Genomic DNA, 19,569 nt, shown 5'->3' on the forward strand with positions numbered 1-19,569 from the left:
AAAGGAAGTTAATATAATGAAAGTATTGGGCCAGTACGCTCTAGTCTATTGTGTTGATTTTAGTCACTTTGACTGTTCTAAATTTGTAATGTGGCAATGAGTTTATATGTAATATATATTTGAATGCTGTAGATTTCTACAAATGGCCTTTCCCTGTGTGGAATCCTCTTAGCTACACTGCAGTTCACTCAGTGTGTTAACCTTTCTGTAAAGGATCAGGGGAAAAGATTTTCCAAATTCAGTAAAATAAAATGAAATGTTTTATTATTTGGCCACATGGTGGAGTCAGAGTCCAAATTACAGCCATGTATCTGTTCATTGGCAATAGTTGACATGACAGATACTTCCTCTTTATGCAATCATCAAATCTTTCTGACTGCCTGCATTTCTTATATTGGTTTGATATAATATTGACATCATAAAAAAAGTTTATCCCTTAATCTGAAATAAATAGTTGAGCAAAAACCCAAAATGACTAGAAAACCTTTTTGTGAAACCATTCCATAGAATGATACACAACACGCATAATCTGCAGATTCTATAATCCTAAATTTTGAATATTTTACACACACTTTATAGTGATTCCTTCTAATGATGAGTGAAGTAACTACAGAACAACATGTAGGCTAGAGTATGTGTTGATAGGCTAGAGTATGTGTTGACAGTGCTGTGACTTAAAAAAATCTTGGTTGTTTGAGCTAGGTGAGAGGTTTCGGTCAAAATGTAAACATTTACACTGAGGTACTTAGCCAGTATTGGCTCAGGTTTTAATGATGTACCTGTTATGTGTTTTCTCGGCACCACAGTGTTAATCAAGCTATTTACTTCCTGATGTGATGTTACTGTGAGGTGCATGACATGACGCACATACTGAAAACACATTTTGCAAGTGAGATTGTCCATGTTTTGACTTTGAGAGATTTTATAGCTTTTAGCTCAAAAAGTCCAAATATTTGCCTAAAGAACAAGTCAGCCATTGCTCCGAGGTACTGAATCATAATTGAGCTGTTGACCACACTGTTTATGTACAAACTTGCAACAAAAAAAAGACCTTTAAGAGAATATTTAGTCAGTATAGATTTCAGAATGGGGGAGTCTTGACTAAGAATAGCCTGCTTATCATTCTTTTAAAGTCACTTGGTTTCATTTTGTGACTCAAACAATGATGTTGTCTCGTCAGTGTTGACCAGAAATAGTTTCCAGTGAATATAAAACACAAACCACATAGATGTCACCATCCAGTGTTTTGTGGTTCAGAACTACTTCACACACACTGACAAAGACTGACACACATCAGCTCACTTAGCTGGTGTCCTTGAAAGCATGAATAATATCTGAAAGTAAAATTTATAGTATATGTTTATGTTGCAACCTTACTACACTTCCTCTCTTACTCTATTTGTCCCAGCTTTTAAAATTACCACATTTTAATTTGCATGAAGGATGTCACTGAGGCAAATATGCAAACCTGTTGCAACATGCAAATATCTGCCAGGGTTGCTCATTCTGTGACACTCAATACAAATTAGCCTCTGAGAACCACAAGGCTGTCCGATTTCTGTCTGTGACCTACAGCATGTACTTTAAGCACCATCTTGATTTCACATTGCATGTATCGTAAAAGTTAAGACATAATCATTTTATGCAAGGTTTCAGTGTTTATATTATTCATGACTCAAAATAACATAAATCTGAATTCTCATGAAGTATTTTCCCAAAAGTGACCAGTTCCAACCAACATTCCTATGATTTTTGCATCTACATCTTTAATAATGCATTCATTTTTATTCCTTATCGCTCTTAGTATGACCGTCGATGAGGCATACAAAGAACTAAGACGCTGTTAACCTCAGATATTAGGGACATAGTTCTTTCCTGTTCCTTCTTCCACAGAATTTCCGCTTATTCTGCATGTCTTTGTTTCAACTTTTGCCACAACAGCATTTTTTTCACCACATCAGCGCATTATAGTCTACCTGATGACACCAGTAGTCAAGACATACAGATTTGTTTTTCTATAAAATCAGAATTCAAACATTTCCATCTCCCAAACTTCACGTGGTAATCTATCTGCCAATAAGAAGTTATGGGGTTCTATTTGTGCCAAATTAAGTCGAAATGCTTACTGTCTATGTCTATGTGTCAATGTCTATGCTTACTGTCAATGTCTATGTCTATGCGTAACTGTGTTGTCATGCTGTGTCATTGCACTCTGTCGATGCTTTGTGTCGTTACTATGCGTCGTTTCACTCGGTCGTGAAATGTGTTGTTATGATTGTCATCCTGAAGTGTTGACTTACTGTTATCAAGTTCAGTATTAATTATTGCAGATTAGTCTCAAACAGCTTGCCACATTAATAAGAGCAATCAGAATATCAGGAAAGTTGGCTAAATGTAATCTGAATGGGCTGCAGTATAGGCTAATTATAAAATAATAATAACAGTATTAATAAATCTAATAGCATAAAAGTTCAATTGTTTTCACAAAATGCTCAACATAATGTCCATTGTAGCATAACAATATCCCCCAAAAGTCTAAATTAGTTATTACTGTCTCTCATTACCAGATCACAATAAATACAGAGTGTTTACTCAACTTCAAAGTTTACTGTACAACTCAATGCAGTTTGGCCACAATATGCCATTTCATTTAAAAAATAATACAAACGCTGATTATAAACTATTAAGCTAGTAGATTTTTATTATTTTTATCATTACTGTTATTATTTTATAATTAGCCTATACTGTGGCCAATTCAAATAAACCCAGATTACTTTTAGCCAACTTTCCTGATGTTATGATTGCTCTTATTAGTGTGGCGAGGTGTTTAAAAATAATTATTAAATAATTGCTTTAGATGGGATAATAAAGGCAGGTTCTGTTGCCACGGCTGCAGGACCACCATGTGTGGAAGGTCCCCTTTGTTTAGCTTGGAAATCTGCTCAACTTGTTAACAGTAGGTCGACACATCAGGACGACAATCATAACACACTAAAACATCACATAGCAAAGACCGAGTGAAACGACACAGTAACGACCGAGTGAAATGACACAAAGCATCGACAAAAGTGCAACGACACAGGACGACAACACAGTCAAATGACAAGGAGGGCAACAGACGACAGGAGTTGAGTTGACACAGACAAATGTTGAGTCATGTGAGCAGGGGTTAAATTGGGATTTGTTATGTGGGGGGGCTCTCCCTAGGGGGTTCCGGGGGTATGCCCCCCCCTGCGAAAAAAAATTGAAAAATAAACCGTTAAATGGCACTTTCTGGAGAGTTTTGTGCAAAGAAATGGAGAAATTGAGTCTTACATAATATGTGCAAAACTGCAAGGTTAAGAGCCTATACTTTGCATTGTTGTAGTATCAACAGGTATTAGGGCATTTAGCATTTACATTACTGTTAACCGTGTCGGCCCGGAGCCCTGGCGCCTGGGGAGAGATGCGACAGGCGAAGCTTCGAACGGCTTGGCTGCAGCGACATGAACTTTGTAACGGCCGTTGGGCTTCCTCCATCGCAAACAGCGGTTTTAGTAGCTTTAGGAGTAGGCATTTTATCTGTTAATCCTACCGACGTAGACACTTTGGCGTTATGTAGTTGACCCGCGGTGGTGAATTGTCTGCAGTTCTGGGCGGGTTGTTGCCGTGTTCTGATTGTTATTGTCAGAAATATCAGAATCAATATCATGTTTTCAAAAGCATCACTTTCATCAAATTTTATGTGACATATTTAGACTGCAAGCAGGCACATCCGGACAAACGAGCAGGCTTATGTGCCGGGGCTGAGCCCCGGAGAGCCCCGGCCCAATTTAACCCCTGCACGTGAGCAATCGACATAGATGGACAGACATAGACAGACATTGACAGTAAGCATAGACATAGACATTGACAATAAGCATAGACATAGACATTGACACATAGACAGTAAGCATTTCGACTTAATTTTGGCACAAATGGAACCCCATAAGAAGAAGTAAGACCTTTGAGGCAAAGAGGTTTGAAAACTTGCATAATTTAATTGACTTTTATTTTCTTGAGTGAGCCTGTAATGATAATTCCACCTGCTTCCACTTTTACTCCAACGTGCACTCCAAAAAAAGGATTATTTCCGAAACAAAAAGTTTGTATCGCCTCACAGACTAGGATTTCAAGGACCAGTTGGAACCATAAATAAAAGTTTATCGTATTCCAACTTCATTGTTTGTAATATATTTGTACATACGTTATTTATAAAAGATTACCTGTTTTATATTTTTTACTCCAATAACAGCTGCATCTTAATGAATAATCTAAGTTAATGGTATAAGTTCTACCTAAAGCTTATTATCCATCATTCTTTTATAACAGATGGGCTGTCACTCTAGAAGATCCTCTTTTGTATCCAGAGAAGAAATGTATATGATCCTTGAAGTGCAATCACAAACTTCCACCACTCTTTTATGGAACGTGCAGGGAAATAGGAAAGATTGTAGTTCAAATTCAGACCACATTACCCATAATACATTGTGAGCGAAAATCGCCGCACCTTCATCGGGTGGAGCTTGTGAACGTGGGAACGTTTGTGGGTTGCTGCGGGTCTGGAGTAATACTTGTTTGACAGGAAGGTGAAGCGACCTCAGCACAGGGATAGAAAACAGAAGTTAGTTCTAGTGTGTCTGTGGCAGTTAGCGAGGCAACGGGGAGGCAGACTCGAGAGCTATAAATGATTTGTACGAGTCTAAGCAACAGGGCACAGCGCGAAATGTCAGGGACTGTTCCAGCCTTGAGCAAAGGGAAGCGCGACTAGTACACCGCAACGCGGAAAATATTCAGGGGGAGAGAATGCGAATGGTGCGAAGATGCCGAAATCAAACAAAATGGAAACGATGTAGCGTCGCTGCGGCATTTCATATAGCTAGAACTAACGTTAGAGTAGAGAATAGATAGCTAAGGAGCTAGCAGGTTAACTAACATACATGTAAAGTTATTCCCCGGAGAAGCTGAAGCAGAGCCCGGAGGCGTCTGTTGAATAAGAGGAGTTCATCAGTGTTGCGAAATCAAAGAAGATACAAAAACAAGAAGATGCTACGGAGAAGACTGAACCGTTTGGTATGTGTGCCTGGCATCAACACCACACACACATACACACATTGTTAGCTTATGACATCCTGCTGCTCCTGCTAGCTTTTTAACTGCAGTGATTCTGCTCTGAAAGAATGTAAGCTGGCCTATCCAGTCATTCCCTTTTCCCATTTTTGCTGGAAATTCGTGAGCAACTTAAAACAAACTGTTACTTCACACTGCCTGGCAACAAGAAACAGCCGTTGTCCCACTTCATTGCTCTCGTTAGTGACAGTTAGCTAACTGCTTGGTAAGTTCTTTGCCAGCCAGGAAGTCACGACAAATGCAAGCTGATGTTAGCTAAACTCAGTCATAAAACTAGCTAGGCTTTCAGGTCACAGACTTGTTGTCCTACATCTCACCATGTAAACCCACCTTCTTAACAACCGTATCATCAAATGTACAGTGTGTGCCCCCTGTATGTAAAACAGCCCTGGAACTAAAGCTCTATTTGAGAGAACATCTACCTGTCTCCAGAGACCTGGACTGCTTTTCTCTGGGGTCCCAAAAGCTAAAAATAAGTACTCTATTTAAAGGCACAAAGACCTGCATCAAAAGATATGTCGTTCCCTTTTCTCATTATGTATGGTTAGCTCTAGAGTTGAAACAATTAGCCGAAGAATGCAAAGGAAATCAGCAACGCATTTAATAACCATCTTAATTATTTCAACTAAAATTAAATACAACTAGTTCTGGCTTCTTAAATTTGAGGAGTTGCTGCTCTCCAGTGTTTTTATATCTTTAAATAGAATATCTTTGGATTTTGGACCATTGGTTTGGATAAAATAAGAAGATAAAAATCCACAGATTAATCAATACTGATAATAATCAATATGCAGCCCTCCCTTAGAATGCATAATAGTGGTTTCTATTTGCGCTACAGTCCCTCTTTGCTCCAATGTTAATTTGCATCCAGCCACTGGAATTGTTCAATAGAGGAATTTTGCATTTTGCGTGAAATGCTTTGACATCATATTTCACAATTGGGCAATTTAATGCTTACCCTTTTAAAGTTCATCCACTGGTTTTCATTGCCCTTCTCAAACGTTAATCAGCCATGAGCGGGCTAGTTGAAAGTGGAGTAACTATCTGCAAGGCCAGGTTTATGCTAAACCGCCTTTACTGCCTATTTATCATCCTCTTATGCACCATACCTGTTGTCACCAGCGGGTTGAATCCCCCACAGGCTATGTGAGCAGTATAGATACCGACAGTGAATAAGGGGAAGCAATATAATAATTATAGTGCCTGACCCTCCTTATGGCCTCTCTCTAAGTGTTGCCAGGTCAGCTGATTTCCCTCCTTCTGGAGAGGATTGCTGCTGTTATTTCTCTCCAGTGTGAGCTGTAAATAATATTTTGTGTGGGGCAGCCAGCCACACTGTCATTGATGCACACAGTGCCGTTATCTGAGGCTCTGGCTCTCTGCCTCCTGATTCACACCACCCTCCCCTTACCCACAGGGGGTGGGGGGGGGGGGAAGTACATGTGCATCATGAAGAGGGAGAAACAGATAGAGATGGAGGAGAGTGTGACTGCTCATACCAAAAGGCACTGAGGAGGCTTCATGTGTCTCACTTGACTCTCCCACTATGATGCACTGTGCCACTAAACCCTGAGTGTGTCTTTGGAAAATCATTAAAGATGGCTGTGGGAGCGAGTATGGCTGGGCTTTTTCATCAGGGGGGAAGTTCCAGAGGTAGTGATGCTCTGACAGGAATGCAAAATCACACAGTTGCCTTTGATGTTCGCTCAAGCCCTTGAAGGCAGCAGTATGATCTGTGAGAAATGGAGCCTGGCGAAAATGTGATAGTAGTCATTGTGGGAGCTCCCCTGCCTTGACTGCAAGGAGAACAGCACCGACACATGAAAACACCGTCATTCAGGCATCACCTCAGTATCTTTTCACACCATGAATGCCTCCTCCTACTTTGTAGCTCGGTTGAAATCACATGTGAAGTTTCTGCTTTATATTTTGACTGTGTTGTAGTACTGTAGCAAATATTCTTCTGCTCTGTAATGCAGTACACTGAAGCTCGACAGGTGTTCTGACCCTGTGCACAAAGACAGGAAATATGGGATATAAATATTGGATTATACAATAAGAGAATTTAGTGCTGAAACATTAAGTCATTTAATTGATTAATTAAACAGCAAGCATTTTGATGTCTTTTTTTGTTTGTTTGTTTTTTTTGGCAAAAAAGCCAAACATTCTCTATTTCTACCTGCTCGATTGTGAGGATTTGCTGCTTTCTTGTCTTATATGAAAGTAAACTGTATATCTTTGAACTTTATTTTCGGACACTTTATTTACAAAACGATTAATCTAAAAATAATAATGCCCAACCCGAATATGACAAGTTTTCACATTTCTTGTGTGAAGAATAAGACGCCATAGTTGTTTTTTATTCAGCACCATAAGCTAAGACGACATTTAAACGGCAGCCTGGTTATTTGGTTTTTGGGTTATTTAAGCACAAGATGTAGAATGCTTAAGTATTGTCTATTGTCTCAGTAGCATGTGAAAATACCATGTGGAAATTAGGGGTTGGAATCACCAGTGGCCTCACGATACGATATCATCATGATACTTATGTCACGATACAATATTATTGCGATTTTAAAGATATTGCAATATTCTGCGATATATTGCAATTTATTACCTTTTTTCCAACTTCAAATTTTTCCCAATTTCAAATTATGTCCCCAAAACAAAACTTTGTCAACATCTGTTTTATCTAAACAGATACATTTCTCTGTTTGTTCATCTCACTTCAATTTTATTGCTGCAAAATGGGATTTTCAAGCAGACAAACTGACCAACACATATATAATAAAAGATTGATACTAGGCGTCTGTGTATCGAGTATTGCCATGGAAAATATTGCGATACTATGCTGTATCGATTTTTTACCCCTAGTGGAAATGTACCTTAATCAAAGGATGGTGGCGAGATTCTAGCCTACAGTTTTTCCCCTGTGGTTTAGATTTTGAATCATAGACACTCCAGTGATGTCTTGACTTTTTCACAATTTATTTCTGTAACATAGAACATCCACCTCTGATGCTATGTTCTTTTTCTTGTGGCCTGATAGCTTTAAAGTTCACCTTTTTAGGGGTGGGGGTTCATTATGTAACTTTCTATCATGCTAATTTAGTTGTGTTTTATGGCCTGTGCAGTAAAGCCTCAAATATTTGCTGCCTCTGCTCAGGGAGCAGCACCACTCGGGTCCTCCCCTCTCTAGGTGCCCCCCCCCACCCCCCACACCCCTCTGCCCTCCTCTGCAGCTCTCTTCAGTCTGATCCATCCTAGAGCAGGCTGATGCACTGAGGCCTGCCAATCTTAGATCTGTCTCGACTTGACTGTGACCCAAGCACTAGTAACCAGGCCCTTACCTGGCAGGAGATGTTGTTATGTTTGAAGGATTGCATGTCAACTGCGTCTGAAAGCCCCAGGGCTCGGTAAACCTGTTTCTCAGGTCAATAAAGAGCAATCGCAGGTCTGTAATGTTCACACAAACCTGCACGCACACAAACTGTGCCGTTTCAAGGCACACGGACTACGCATATCTGCACATTAAGGTGATTTTGTTTCAAAGTACACGACACAACAGGTTGAGACTTAACCCGGTGTCACTCTTCCCAGGGGAAGCTAATGTTTTGTTCTACTATAAAAAGGATGTTTTTGTACCTGCTGCTGTACATTACAGTACTTCATCTGACCTGCAAGTGTTTATTACAAAGCACTTAATGTCAAATGTACCTATTGTTTTTTGAATTACTGTATTTTGGTTTTGCTGCTTTACTACCCTGCTCCAAATTGTATTTTTATATTGCATTCAGGTCAATCTTATTTTTATATAGCTACTCATGTCAGCTAGTAGTACCTGTTGGAAACATATTTGCTTTTATTAAACAATGAGATACAAAAGTCATCGGACAGAGTTGTCACTCTTGGGTGAGCAGTTAGGTTAAGAGGGCCATCTGAAGGCCACAGACCATACAAGGCATGTAGGACCATTTGATTTATCAGGTCTGTTTGATTAGGAGAGATGCGTATTGATTAGAGCTGTGCTCAGTTTTGCCGCCATTAGTCTTGCACTGTGAATTGGCTCGCGAACAGAATTGCTTACTCTGATTTCTTTCTCTTCCGTCCTCTCTCCATCTGGTCTCCTGCACTCTGCCCAGTAATGGAAACCCAGCCAAAGGACTTCATCTGCAACACACAGCAGGATTATAAATATATTTAGTGTGGGGAGGGAGGCAGTGTGAAGGAATAAACGGCTGGTGGTGGGATAGCGTGCTGATGAAATGTAGTGGTAGAGTACGGAAAGCACTGCGTGACTCAAACCCAAGAAACTGGAGTGAAACCAGGGGGTGGACCTGTAGCCTCATTGCACCTCCATCTCCTTTCTTCACCTAATGGACCGACTCTTCCAGGCTTCCTGTAGTGGTTCACATGGGAGTGGGCGGGTCAGGTTGGATACAAGGGGACCAGGGATGGCTTTTTGTGGGCAATTTTCCACTTTCTTTTAAAAGCTAGGTTGAATTCTCAGTTTGTAGCTCTAAATAATTCAGGTTGCTTCATTTATTTTGCATTCTCCTCACATCGCTCCTCCTTTTCCTGACCCACGTATCCTCGCCAGGCAAGCTGCACTCAAAATGCATCCTTGTCATCCATATATGTATAAAGGATCATCCCAGAGATTTTCTGTGCCATGCTCCAGCTCTAGCATTACCCAGAGAGCATTCGCAGTGAGATGTGAAGAGAATGCTGAGATGTGTGGGGGGATGTTTTTCTTTCTCGTCTATGTCTCACGCTCAGTGTCTGAGCACAGAGGGAGGAGGTGAGATGCCAGCATCTGTGATGTTTTGTCATGCCAGGTTTTAAAAAATAAAATAATTTATTATCACCGGAAATGATAGGGTTCTCGCTGACACAAAAAAGAGGAACAGCAAAGTCCATGTGAGTATTTAATGAGTGCTGGAAGACATACGAACATGCCCCCTCCCTCACACGCTTGCATGAGCACCTAGGTTAAACAACAATGATTATCTCCACCGCAAACCCCCAGCTAGGCAGGTGGTATGGCTCAGGCACAGGGAGAAAAATCTGTCTTTTCGTCAGTTGGACGAAATGCTTGGTGAGAAAACCCAACCCCAAAGCAACCATGCCATCTGAGCAGAAGCAGAAAAGAGCCACATTTGTTTTTTGTCCGTTGCCTTCATATGCAGTCTCTAAGGATAATTAATTAAATAGCAATTACATCCAGTGAAGCTCACTACATTATTAAAGATAATGTCATCAGCGGGGCTGTAGCGGAGATGGGGATTTTTAAAGCTTGTCAGCATTAGGATGTACTGTAAATGCCTTTTTGTTGGTATTGCATGGCTCTCTGCCAGCCATGGGGATGAAAGCTATTGTGTTTTGCAGTTAAGTTACAACCCCTACACTACAGAGAAAAAGCAGCTAGATCAAGCACCTTCATCTAAAAAGCTGAATCTGGTGATTTGTCGCACACAAAAACAGAGCACACAGCGTATGTGCACTTGGCTGGAAAAACTGTCCTCCATTTATGGCTACACTACTTTAAATTCTCTTTAATTATAGATTAAAGTGTGACTAGGCTGATGCACGAAATGTGCTCACTTTTTCATGGTGTTAAAGCACAAAGTGTGAAAGTTTTCTCTAGGGGTGTGCAAAAAAATGTATTCACATTCGTATTATATATCGCGATTCAAGCTCTACCGATTTCAAAATCGATTCATAGAATTCCAAAAATAGATTTATTTAAAAAAAAAAATTTAATTGTATGTCTACTGCAATCACATGGGAAAAGTAACTACATTTACATACTGTGAATTGTTTTTTTTTAATCGAGAATCATTATTTAGAATCGAATCTTGAGCCTAAAAAATCGATATTGAATCGAATCGTGACATTTTCTGAATCGTGCACCCCTAGTTTTCTAAGTAAGAACCCTATTCACTTTTGTCATTCTCTCCAGGACTTACTGAGCTGAACTTGCCTAGAGGATGGTAGCTATTGGGACAAAGTTCAAGCTGCAGAAGGTGGAGTAACATATAATCTCTGAAGCAAAACCAAATCCCTCAGTAAAGGAATGCTTTAAGACTATAAACCAGTTAAACAATAATTTGCCAAATGAGAAACTGTTCCTAGCTTTGGTTTTGTGAAGTTATTTAGTCTGTAAGGTTCAATTTTGAGGAACAGCGTCCCTCAGATGCATGAATGACCACAGCCGTCTGTCAGCATTGTGTGATTTGCTTACACATTTCCTGTTGTCACATCTGCAGCCATTTCTTAATCATTTTCTCTGGTGTCAAACAATAGCTGAGGCAGATTGTCCACAGGTTTCCCACCAGTGAGTTGCATAGTCTGTGTTCCCATGGTACACAGACTTTCATCTCGTGGCCACCTGTTATCCACTGACAAAATGTCAGTGGTTTTTATACGGTAGACATTTCAAAAGTTGTCAGGAGACCATAAGCGTTGCAAAAGTAGTTGAAACATTTTTGAGGTGACCAAAAGATTGAGAAAGCAGTTCCCAGTACGAGGTCTAGATGAGTGTCTCCTCCTCCCCATTGTTGAGGGAAACCGTGTAATGTAGGCCAGTACCAGCCCATGGTACAGTACACTCTGTGTCTTCTACAGCTGCAGGGTTGCTAGTAGAACAATGAGCCTTTGCCTATCCACAACAGCTCCTTAGGATCAGCCCTCAGTTCAAGTTGGACTATTATTACTCTGTGGGGCTATTCATCACTGTTTGCATTCAGTGCAAACAGTGGACGGAGGAATGAGTAGCCTCTGATATATGTGCTCTGTAGACTATGCCATAGGTCAAGTGTTGGTGGATCCATGATGGAGGTAACACCTGTTTTAGATTCACTATGGGGCAATGGCTCTGTTTTTCCTTAACTTGGTAGCCTCAAATGGTGCTTTTCCATTACATGGTACCTGCTTGACTCGCCTTTTTTGGTTTTCCATTACGAAAAAAAGTACATGGTACCTGCCAACAGGTCCTTTTTTTTTTTAATTTTTTTTTATTTATTTATTTATTTATTTTTTAGTACCACCTCAGTCGAGGTTCCTAGCGAGCTGAGGCGATACCAAAAGGTGACGTGAAAGCGACAGAGGGGGGTTTCCTGAACAAGCCCACCATTTTTAAATAGTTTAGCCAGCTGTGTTTTCTTTTTTTTTTTGCTGCCTCCAGCTTCATTTGAAACAAAATTTGTCTTCTGGCTGTGGCAACAACAACACACCTTCGACGTTCTGTGTGTCTGTCGTGTTAGGTCACGGCAGTTTACTGCAGCGCCGCTATGATGACCAGCCACGCTGAGGCGGTACTAAAATCTGCAATGGAAAACGGACGTGCAGTGCGTTGAAGCGAGGCGAGTCGAGCAGGTACCATGTAATGGAAAAATGCCAAAAGTTTGGACAAGCTCTGTAGCCACCTAACTCAAAAACAAATTTTAAGATGTATACTGATGCTGGAGGGGGGACACGGTGGTGCGGTGGTTAGCACTGTCGCCTCACAGCAAGAAGGTTGTGGGTTCGTACCCCGGTTGGCCCGGCCTTTCTGTGTGGAGTTTGCATGTTCTCCCCGTGTCTGTGTGGGTTCTCTCCGGGTACTCCGGCTTCCTCCCGCCGACCAAAGACATGCGGGCTAGGTTTATTGGTGTCCCTAAATTGTCCGTAGGTGTGCATGTGTGAGTGAGTGGTTGTTCGTCTATGTGTGGCCCTGCGATGGACTGGCGACCTGTCCAGGGTGTACCCCGCCATTCGCCCGACGTATGCTGGGATTGGCTCCAGCCCCCCCACGACCCTGTGCGCGGGATAAGTGGTTGACGATGGATGGATGGATGGATACTGATGCTGGTTTACACACCCCTGCTCATGATGTTTCTTAGATATATAGCGGGAAATCTAAAGCTGGAAATGAAAAAATCAAAAGGTCTTATTCTAACCTAAATAAGCAGTTTAATTAAGGGTATAAAATGTTTAACATTATTTTCCTGTGAGACAATATGGTCCTATTGTATCGAGTAAGCTGGGAAAACAAGGTTTTCTGGGATTAAATATTTACTGAATATCCATATCACTACGCTGTTTTACTCGTTTGTTGCACAGGTAAAGCAACAAAGAGGTGAATACTTCCTAAAGTCATTGTAGTTGATATCTGCAAATTGATTGAGGAGACTACAAACCATTAATTTTGGTTTGACTTTAATGTGTCTATACGTTTTGCAAAAGATAATGTAGCCTCTGTAAATCTTCTGCAGCCTAGTCAATGAGCACTTGTATGTGTAATCAAAACTGAGAGAGTTACAATTAGTGAAACCGAGTGAGAATGGTGTAAGAAGTCAGGCAAGTGGGCTGACAAGAAAGAGAACATGAAAGAGAGGCGCCTGCCAGATAGAGTACTGCAGTGACTAACAGCATTGACTCAACGCATGCATCTTTCCCCTTGCATTTAAACATTCATCACTCAACTCTATTCAGTCTCTCATAATAGCAACTTTATGTTGCAGTTAGGCTGTTTTTACTGTTGTCATCAACATTTCTTGCAACGGTTTACTGGAGGTTAGGCATTTGCTCTGGCATTTATTTATTACATTATTCTCAGATTAAAATTTGATGTTTAGGCCTAGACTACTCTAATGTCATATATTATGGGATCATTATTGTAGCAAAAATGATTTGCAAATGTGTGTGGAGAGAGTTGTGTATCTGAATGTGTGTGTGCGTAATCAGATTTGTAAATGTGTAAGAGAATCTCTAAATGCGTACATAGATCTGTGAATGCTGGATACATTTCTAAATGTGTAAAAAGAAAAAAAATCTGTAAATGCGCACATAGATAATAATGGCATAAATAATAAGTATTTTGCTCCAAGAGCTGGATATACAGACAAGTCATTAGTTACACCTCAGGAGGCCTCTCAATTGGCTGTCTTTTTACACAAGATTTGTTTTTATGCTCGCGCTCTGCCTCAGTAGCAATACAGCCCACATTCCACCAGGCATGGTTGTGGCTGTGTTTTAACCAGGCAATGGTCACTTGCCTGCATTTGCGCATGTGCGACCGTGCCTTAATACACATTTGCGAAATAGTCTGGCGATGCCAGGCTAGCAGATTCCTGTACACATTCACCTCAAATATCAGTACGCATTTGTTGAGATTTTTTTTTTTTTTTTTTACACATTTACAAATCTGATTACGCACACACAGATTTGAGATACAGTTGCACACCTCTCCACACACATTTTAGTTTTGCTAACATGATGGCCCCATAAATGATCTTTTTCCTGTTATGTTTTTTTTCTGTATGTGGTGAGAGATGCTAATATGTACTGCGTTCCGAGGCAGATAAGGTTGACCTGTGATGAATCCACTTTAGCTGAGAGCAACATCATAAAACCTGATAGGATAGATAAGACGCAGCTGAAGCAGATGTTGTTAAGTAGTAATATGATAAAGGTTTGAGCCACCCACACTCTTGAGCCCACTCTTCTCATATAGTGGTACAACTGAATGAGACATTATACTGTATGCAGCTTGGGTCATTGTTGTGCAAAGAATGACATGAAATGGGGTCAAATTGGAACACGGACTTAACAACGAACCTGTCGTTCTCAGTGTAGTGCAGAGTGGTATTAGTACATGTGCAGGACATAAAAAAGTACAAGCATAGGTCCCCCGTGCTCTCTCTTCTTCACACAGCTCTCTCACACCTCATTAAATGTGTTTTAAGTAGATTTCTGAGTGGATTTTTTTGAAGCTTAATGACACAGCTCCTGCATTCTGTTCTGAATTAGCTGTGTGTTTTTCTCCCCTGTACCCAAGTTACAGAACCACAAGAGCAGACAGACTTTAACCTACTGTATTCTTTAGGGCTTACATTTTTTCAATTGGCTTCAGCACTTTTGTAAGAATAAGTTACAGCATTGATTTTGTTTGACCTCAAAATCTATTTGTGTCAGGGTAAATAAGACTCCCTGTGCCGATGTCACACATGCTGTCACTGGCCTTTTTCCTTCTTGCATCGTGGTAGCATCTTTATCTGCCGTTTGTTAGGGATGCTTGTCAGTTTTAACTTGCTTGACACCAAACACTCCTCGCCTGGAGACGCACGTGTATGCTGCCGGAGCCACGCTTCAGTTAAACCTTGACACCAAGCTGAACAACTGCTTGCATCTTTGCTGTCCAGAGCAGTACTGAGAGCCAGAACCACTTGCTCTCAGACAGACTTACAGGCCATAAATGGCAACATGTTTATGTCATTGAAGAAGGGCTACTTCAAGGGAAATTGAATGTGGTGTTTTATTCTTGTGTGGCTCACATGTTTGTGTCACCTGAGGGTCCTTCAAGGGACTATCCACTAATCAGGAGAACTGAACAATGCCTCTTAGATGAGTGGTGATCTTCATTAATAAAAACAATAAAACCAGTTGCTTTTGATGTAGTCCTTTTTAGATAACAGCAGTTGTATGGGTGTCTTATAGCATGAATTATGTGAGTAATCCTAAGGAATCTTACTACAACAAGTTGTCCCTTACATCACCACATCTGACTTGCTTTTGATTTGATTATTTTTTTAGAGCAGAAACAGCCATTAGATTAATTGTTTACTTTAACAACAGATTGGCAGTTTTGATAATTGATACATTGTTGGAGTCATTTTTCAAGCAGATATGCCAAACATTTGCTCAAATGTGTGGAATTGCCGCTTTTCACAGTTTTGGGCATTCTATCACCATCGTCTGACAATTGTTAGACTAAACAATTGATTTATTGATCATGAAAATACACCGCAGGTTCATTTGATAATGAAAATAATTGTTAGTTACAGCCCTAGTTGATGTTGCATTGCCTTTCACCATGCCTATATTGCCAGTTAGTCGAGTTAACTAAGATTATATTTGACAAAGTGGATTGCACTGTGGTTATGTACATTACAGTCTACTTAGAGGTGCTGACAGGTTTAGATGGTGCATCTTTCAGGCTCTTATACCTGTAATCTGTAACATCTGTGCAATTGTTACACTATGTGACTAGAGAACTACACACACCTGTTCAACGTAATTCAACTATTGCATTACTCCTACAACAAATATGACCTTACTTAAAATGTTTTTTTCTTAGACTTAGTACTAGTTGTTTGTCCTTGTTTACATACAGTATATGCTGTAGAGGAATTATAATGCAATCCTGACAGGCTACAGCACAAATTATGATTAAAAACGTTCCACAGAGGTTGTACTGTTGTGATGGATTGTACTACAATATACGTGGCCTTGTACTGTGTCTGTTCAGCTAACAGCATGCAGATTGTGACAAAGCGGGATAGTCACTGAATAGTGAGATGGTGTGACAGGACGCAGTGTCATCAGACCCGAGTCATCATTGAGAGTTTGGCTGTAGCTGAATGCAGTATTATATCCCCCCTGTCCCATCCTGTGCACATTTCACAATTTGTGCATCATTTACTTAAGAGCATTATTTAAAGTAAAGTTTCAGACTTACTCAATTCTCTAATGCACCATTTATTTTTGACCAGTTACATCTCAGCTCAATTGAGCATGGGATGTTTGCTTTATTGATCTCGATTCACGTTTTGTAGCTGATGCTTTTTCACCAAGGATGAATCTGCTACTAGCTATTGACATACTGGCACTTAACTCTTGGCCACTTTTGCTTTGCTTGCTAACATCATTGTCATTGAACAGCTTTGTGTGACCTTTGACAATGAGGTATAGATAATGCAGTGGGTACTATTTTTCCCTACATTAGCATTTCTTGTTTGGCCAGCTCACTATTTTTGGAATGAGCATTGCGATCACGTAACTGCTCAAAAATGAAGTGGGTCTTATGGTCTGACCCTCATTATATTTTACAGTTAATTCGCCACTAAATCAATTGTCATTCAATAGTTTTTTTCTTATCTTTAGGACCCCAGGGCATGGACTACTTTCTCAATTTAATATATATATATTTAATCTTATTCTCAGCATGAATTATGCGAGTGTGTAGGTGCCAACTTTCGTTTTTGAGAATCATCTATGTGGCACAGTGCTTGCTTATGTAGTGTTTTTTTTCTAAAAGGCCTGCGACCTTGAAACTGTGCATTAGCATGGCTCTTGTGCATAATCAATCCTAAAGAGTTGGACACAGGTGAAAGATTGGCACTACCGGAGCACCCGCCAACTAATGCTGTTGTCTGTCTGACCTGTTACCCTGAAGGTACAAGCCAGAGCCCTTAGACTCAAGGCTAATTGTTTTGTAAATTGTTCATTACTTGCATTTTATATTTTGTGTGCACAGCCCTTTGTGCATGATTGCTTTTCCTGGACCTACATTGTTTCCTAATGTTATATTAGGTGTTCTCTGTATTGTATATCTGTGGATGACATTCTTGCAGAAACACTGCATCTGATTCAAATAAATGAACAAAGTAGTCCATGGGGGTGTTCTTGGCTAACTGCTCCTCCTGGGGGTTGGTTGTTGTTGTTGTTGTTGTTGTTGTTTGATAAAGAAAACCTGGATGGGCTTGTGTCCTTGGATGCTGTTGTAATTCCTTTCTCTCCCACTCTTTCCTCCTCCCACTCTCTCCCTTCATCCTCTGGCAGCCAGGTCCGTCCGGTCCTGCTGTAGGAGTGTCAGTGTGTGTCGAGCGGGTAGGGGATAGTAGATTTGACAGCCATACTGAGGTGTGAACATGGCTGCTCATGCATAAGGGAGCGTTATGAAAGCCTGTTGGCTAGTCTGGACTGGAGAGACAATGGGAAATATTTCTGATTTAAGACAAGGAACTCTGCCTTTATTTTGTGTTATTTGACTGTTAGTGAGAAGCAAATTATTTCATAAACTGGAGTTATGCATAGGGTTGGGTACGTTTCGCATCTGAACCAATATCGGTACCGGTGCCTTGTGGTCGGTCTCGGTATTCAACGGTACTTTTTTCATTACCTTACTCTAACTGAAACTGTAACGCCTGGTTGTAACAACTACAAAATTTGATTACCGTTAAAAAAAAACTCAACTTCTCAGTTAAAAACATTTTATTTAAACACAATACAAACACCCTCCCCACCCAACATATGAACATGTTATCCCCCTCCTAAAAATATAAAAATATGAACAATGGACAGTAAACATAAAAAAAACCCACACGCACCCAGTCAAGCTCAAACATAGATCAAACTACTGCTACTACTACTACTACTAAGCAGTTCTTGTGTAATTCTTTTTAAGAAAGACTAGCATGTCAACTCTTTCAGGTAAGAGCCGCGCCAGCTCAACACTCAGTGTCCCCAGCTGTTGAGAACACCCGCTCTGAGAGTGTGGAGCACAAAGATATTTGTTTGCAAGCTAGTGCTGCCGTGCAGTCCACCTGAACAGTTAGCTTGCTACAAATAATATGTCGGCACAATAAATTCAGCCATTTTGCTCGCTGAAGCAAATCGGCTGACTGAGGAGTGTGCCCCCACCACAGCCTCAGTGACTCCCGGGGCTCAGTCTGGTCTGCTCCGCGGGGCTAACAGGGAGCTACACTGGCCGCCTGGCTTTATCCAGGGGCAGCAGCTAGCTAACGGGATCTAACTGAACTGCCCAGCGTTAGCGGCGGTGATTTCACAAACAAACCCAGTAAATATCAGATGGGATGTTGTCGTGTCTCGTCCTAACTCCATCCTTTAGCTGAGAGAGGTTATTTCTGAATAAACCGGAATGCCTCACAGGCTAATTCACATCCAGAATCAGCGGCAGCTAACAGTAATAATAACGTGGATAATATTAACGTCTGGCCGGCCTGTGAGCTCTCCGAGCAGCACGTGAGGAGGAAAACACGGCGGGATGCTGCAGGATGTCAAAGTACCGAAATTTGGCACCGTTTGATTTTACGTGAACCAATACTCGGTAATACCGACATGATTCGGTCGGTACCGGTAAAAGTACAGGGTTTGGTACCCAACCCTAGTTATGTAGGCTGTGTTTTTGTCCCCGCACTCTTAAATTAGGCTTACAAGTGTTTGAGGCTATTCTTTGATCTAACCTCTAGTCAACAACAGACTTTGGGGCAGCTTGCTGTCCAGGTGGCCGTGATTCACACGTTCCCTGGCGCTCGTCCAGGATCAGATATTCATGGTAATCTGTCCCTTCAACCCACATGTTACAGACCTTTGTATTAGATGAAGCAGATCCCCTGCCTGCATAACCCTAATCACGTACATGCATAGTAATAGCTGCACAACTTGTAGGCTACTTGAGCTGAGAGCACAACTACATTTAGGAACTGGTTGCTAGGATCCTCACTTAAATAATGTTTTTGACTGACAGAAGAGAAAAGCATGGATGCACAAGCTTGTTTTGAAGACATTGATTCTGACTTCAGTTTACTTTAAGTGTGATCAACCATTCACTTATACAATCAATAATTGAAAATTTTG

At 40.8% G+C, this 19,569-nt stretch overlaps 1 protein-coding gene across 9 annotated transcripts in view; it reads left to right on the top strand.

Annotated features, from left to right (window-relative positions):
• The first annotated feature begins 4,542 nt into the window (after window positions 1-4,542).
• Window positions 4,543-19,569, top strand: part of atp11c (ATPase phospholipid transporting 11C) — a 49,870-nt gene continuing 34,843 nt past the window's right edge. For all 9 annotated transcript variants that reach the window (XM_039812611.1, XM_039812607.1, XM_039812608.1 and 6 more), the window contains exon 1: window positions 4,543-5,091. In XM_039812611.1, the coding sequence (XP_039668545.1) occupies window positions 5,065-5,091 (27 nt within the window). In that variant the 5' untranslated portion in view covers window positions 4,543-5,064. The remainder of the gene's footprint in view (window positions 5,092-19,569) is intronic.

Source organism: Perca fluviatilis, chromosome 10 (genome assembly GCF_010015445.1).
Source record: "Perca fluviatilis chromosome 10, GENO_Pfluv_1.0, whole genome shotgun sequence".
NCBI classification, from domain to species: domain Eukaryota; kingdom Metazoa; phylum Chordata; class Actinopteri; order Perciformes; family Percidae; genus Perca; species Perca fluviatilis.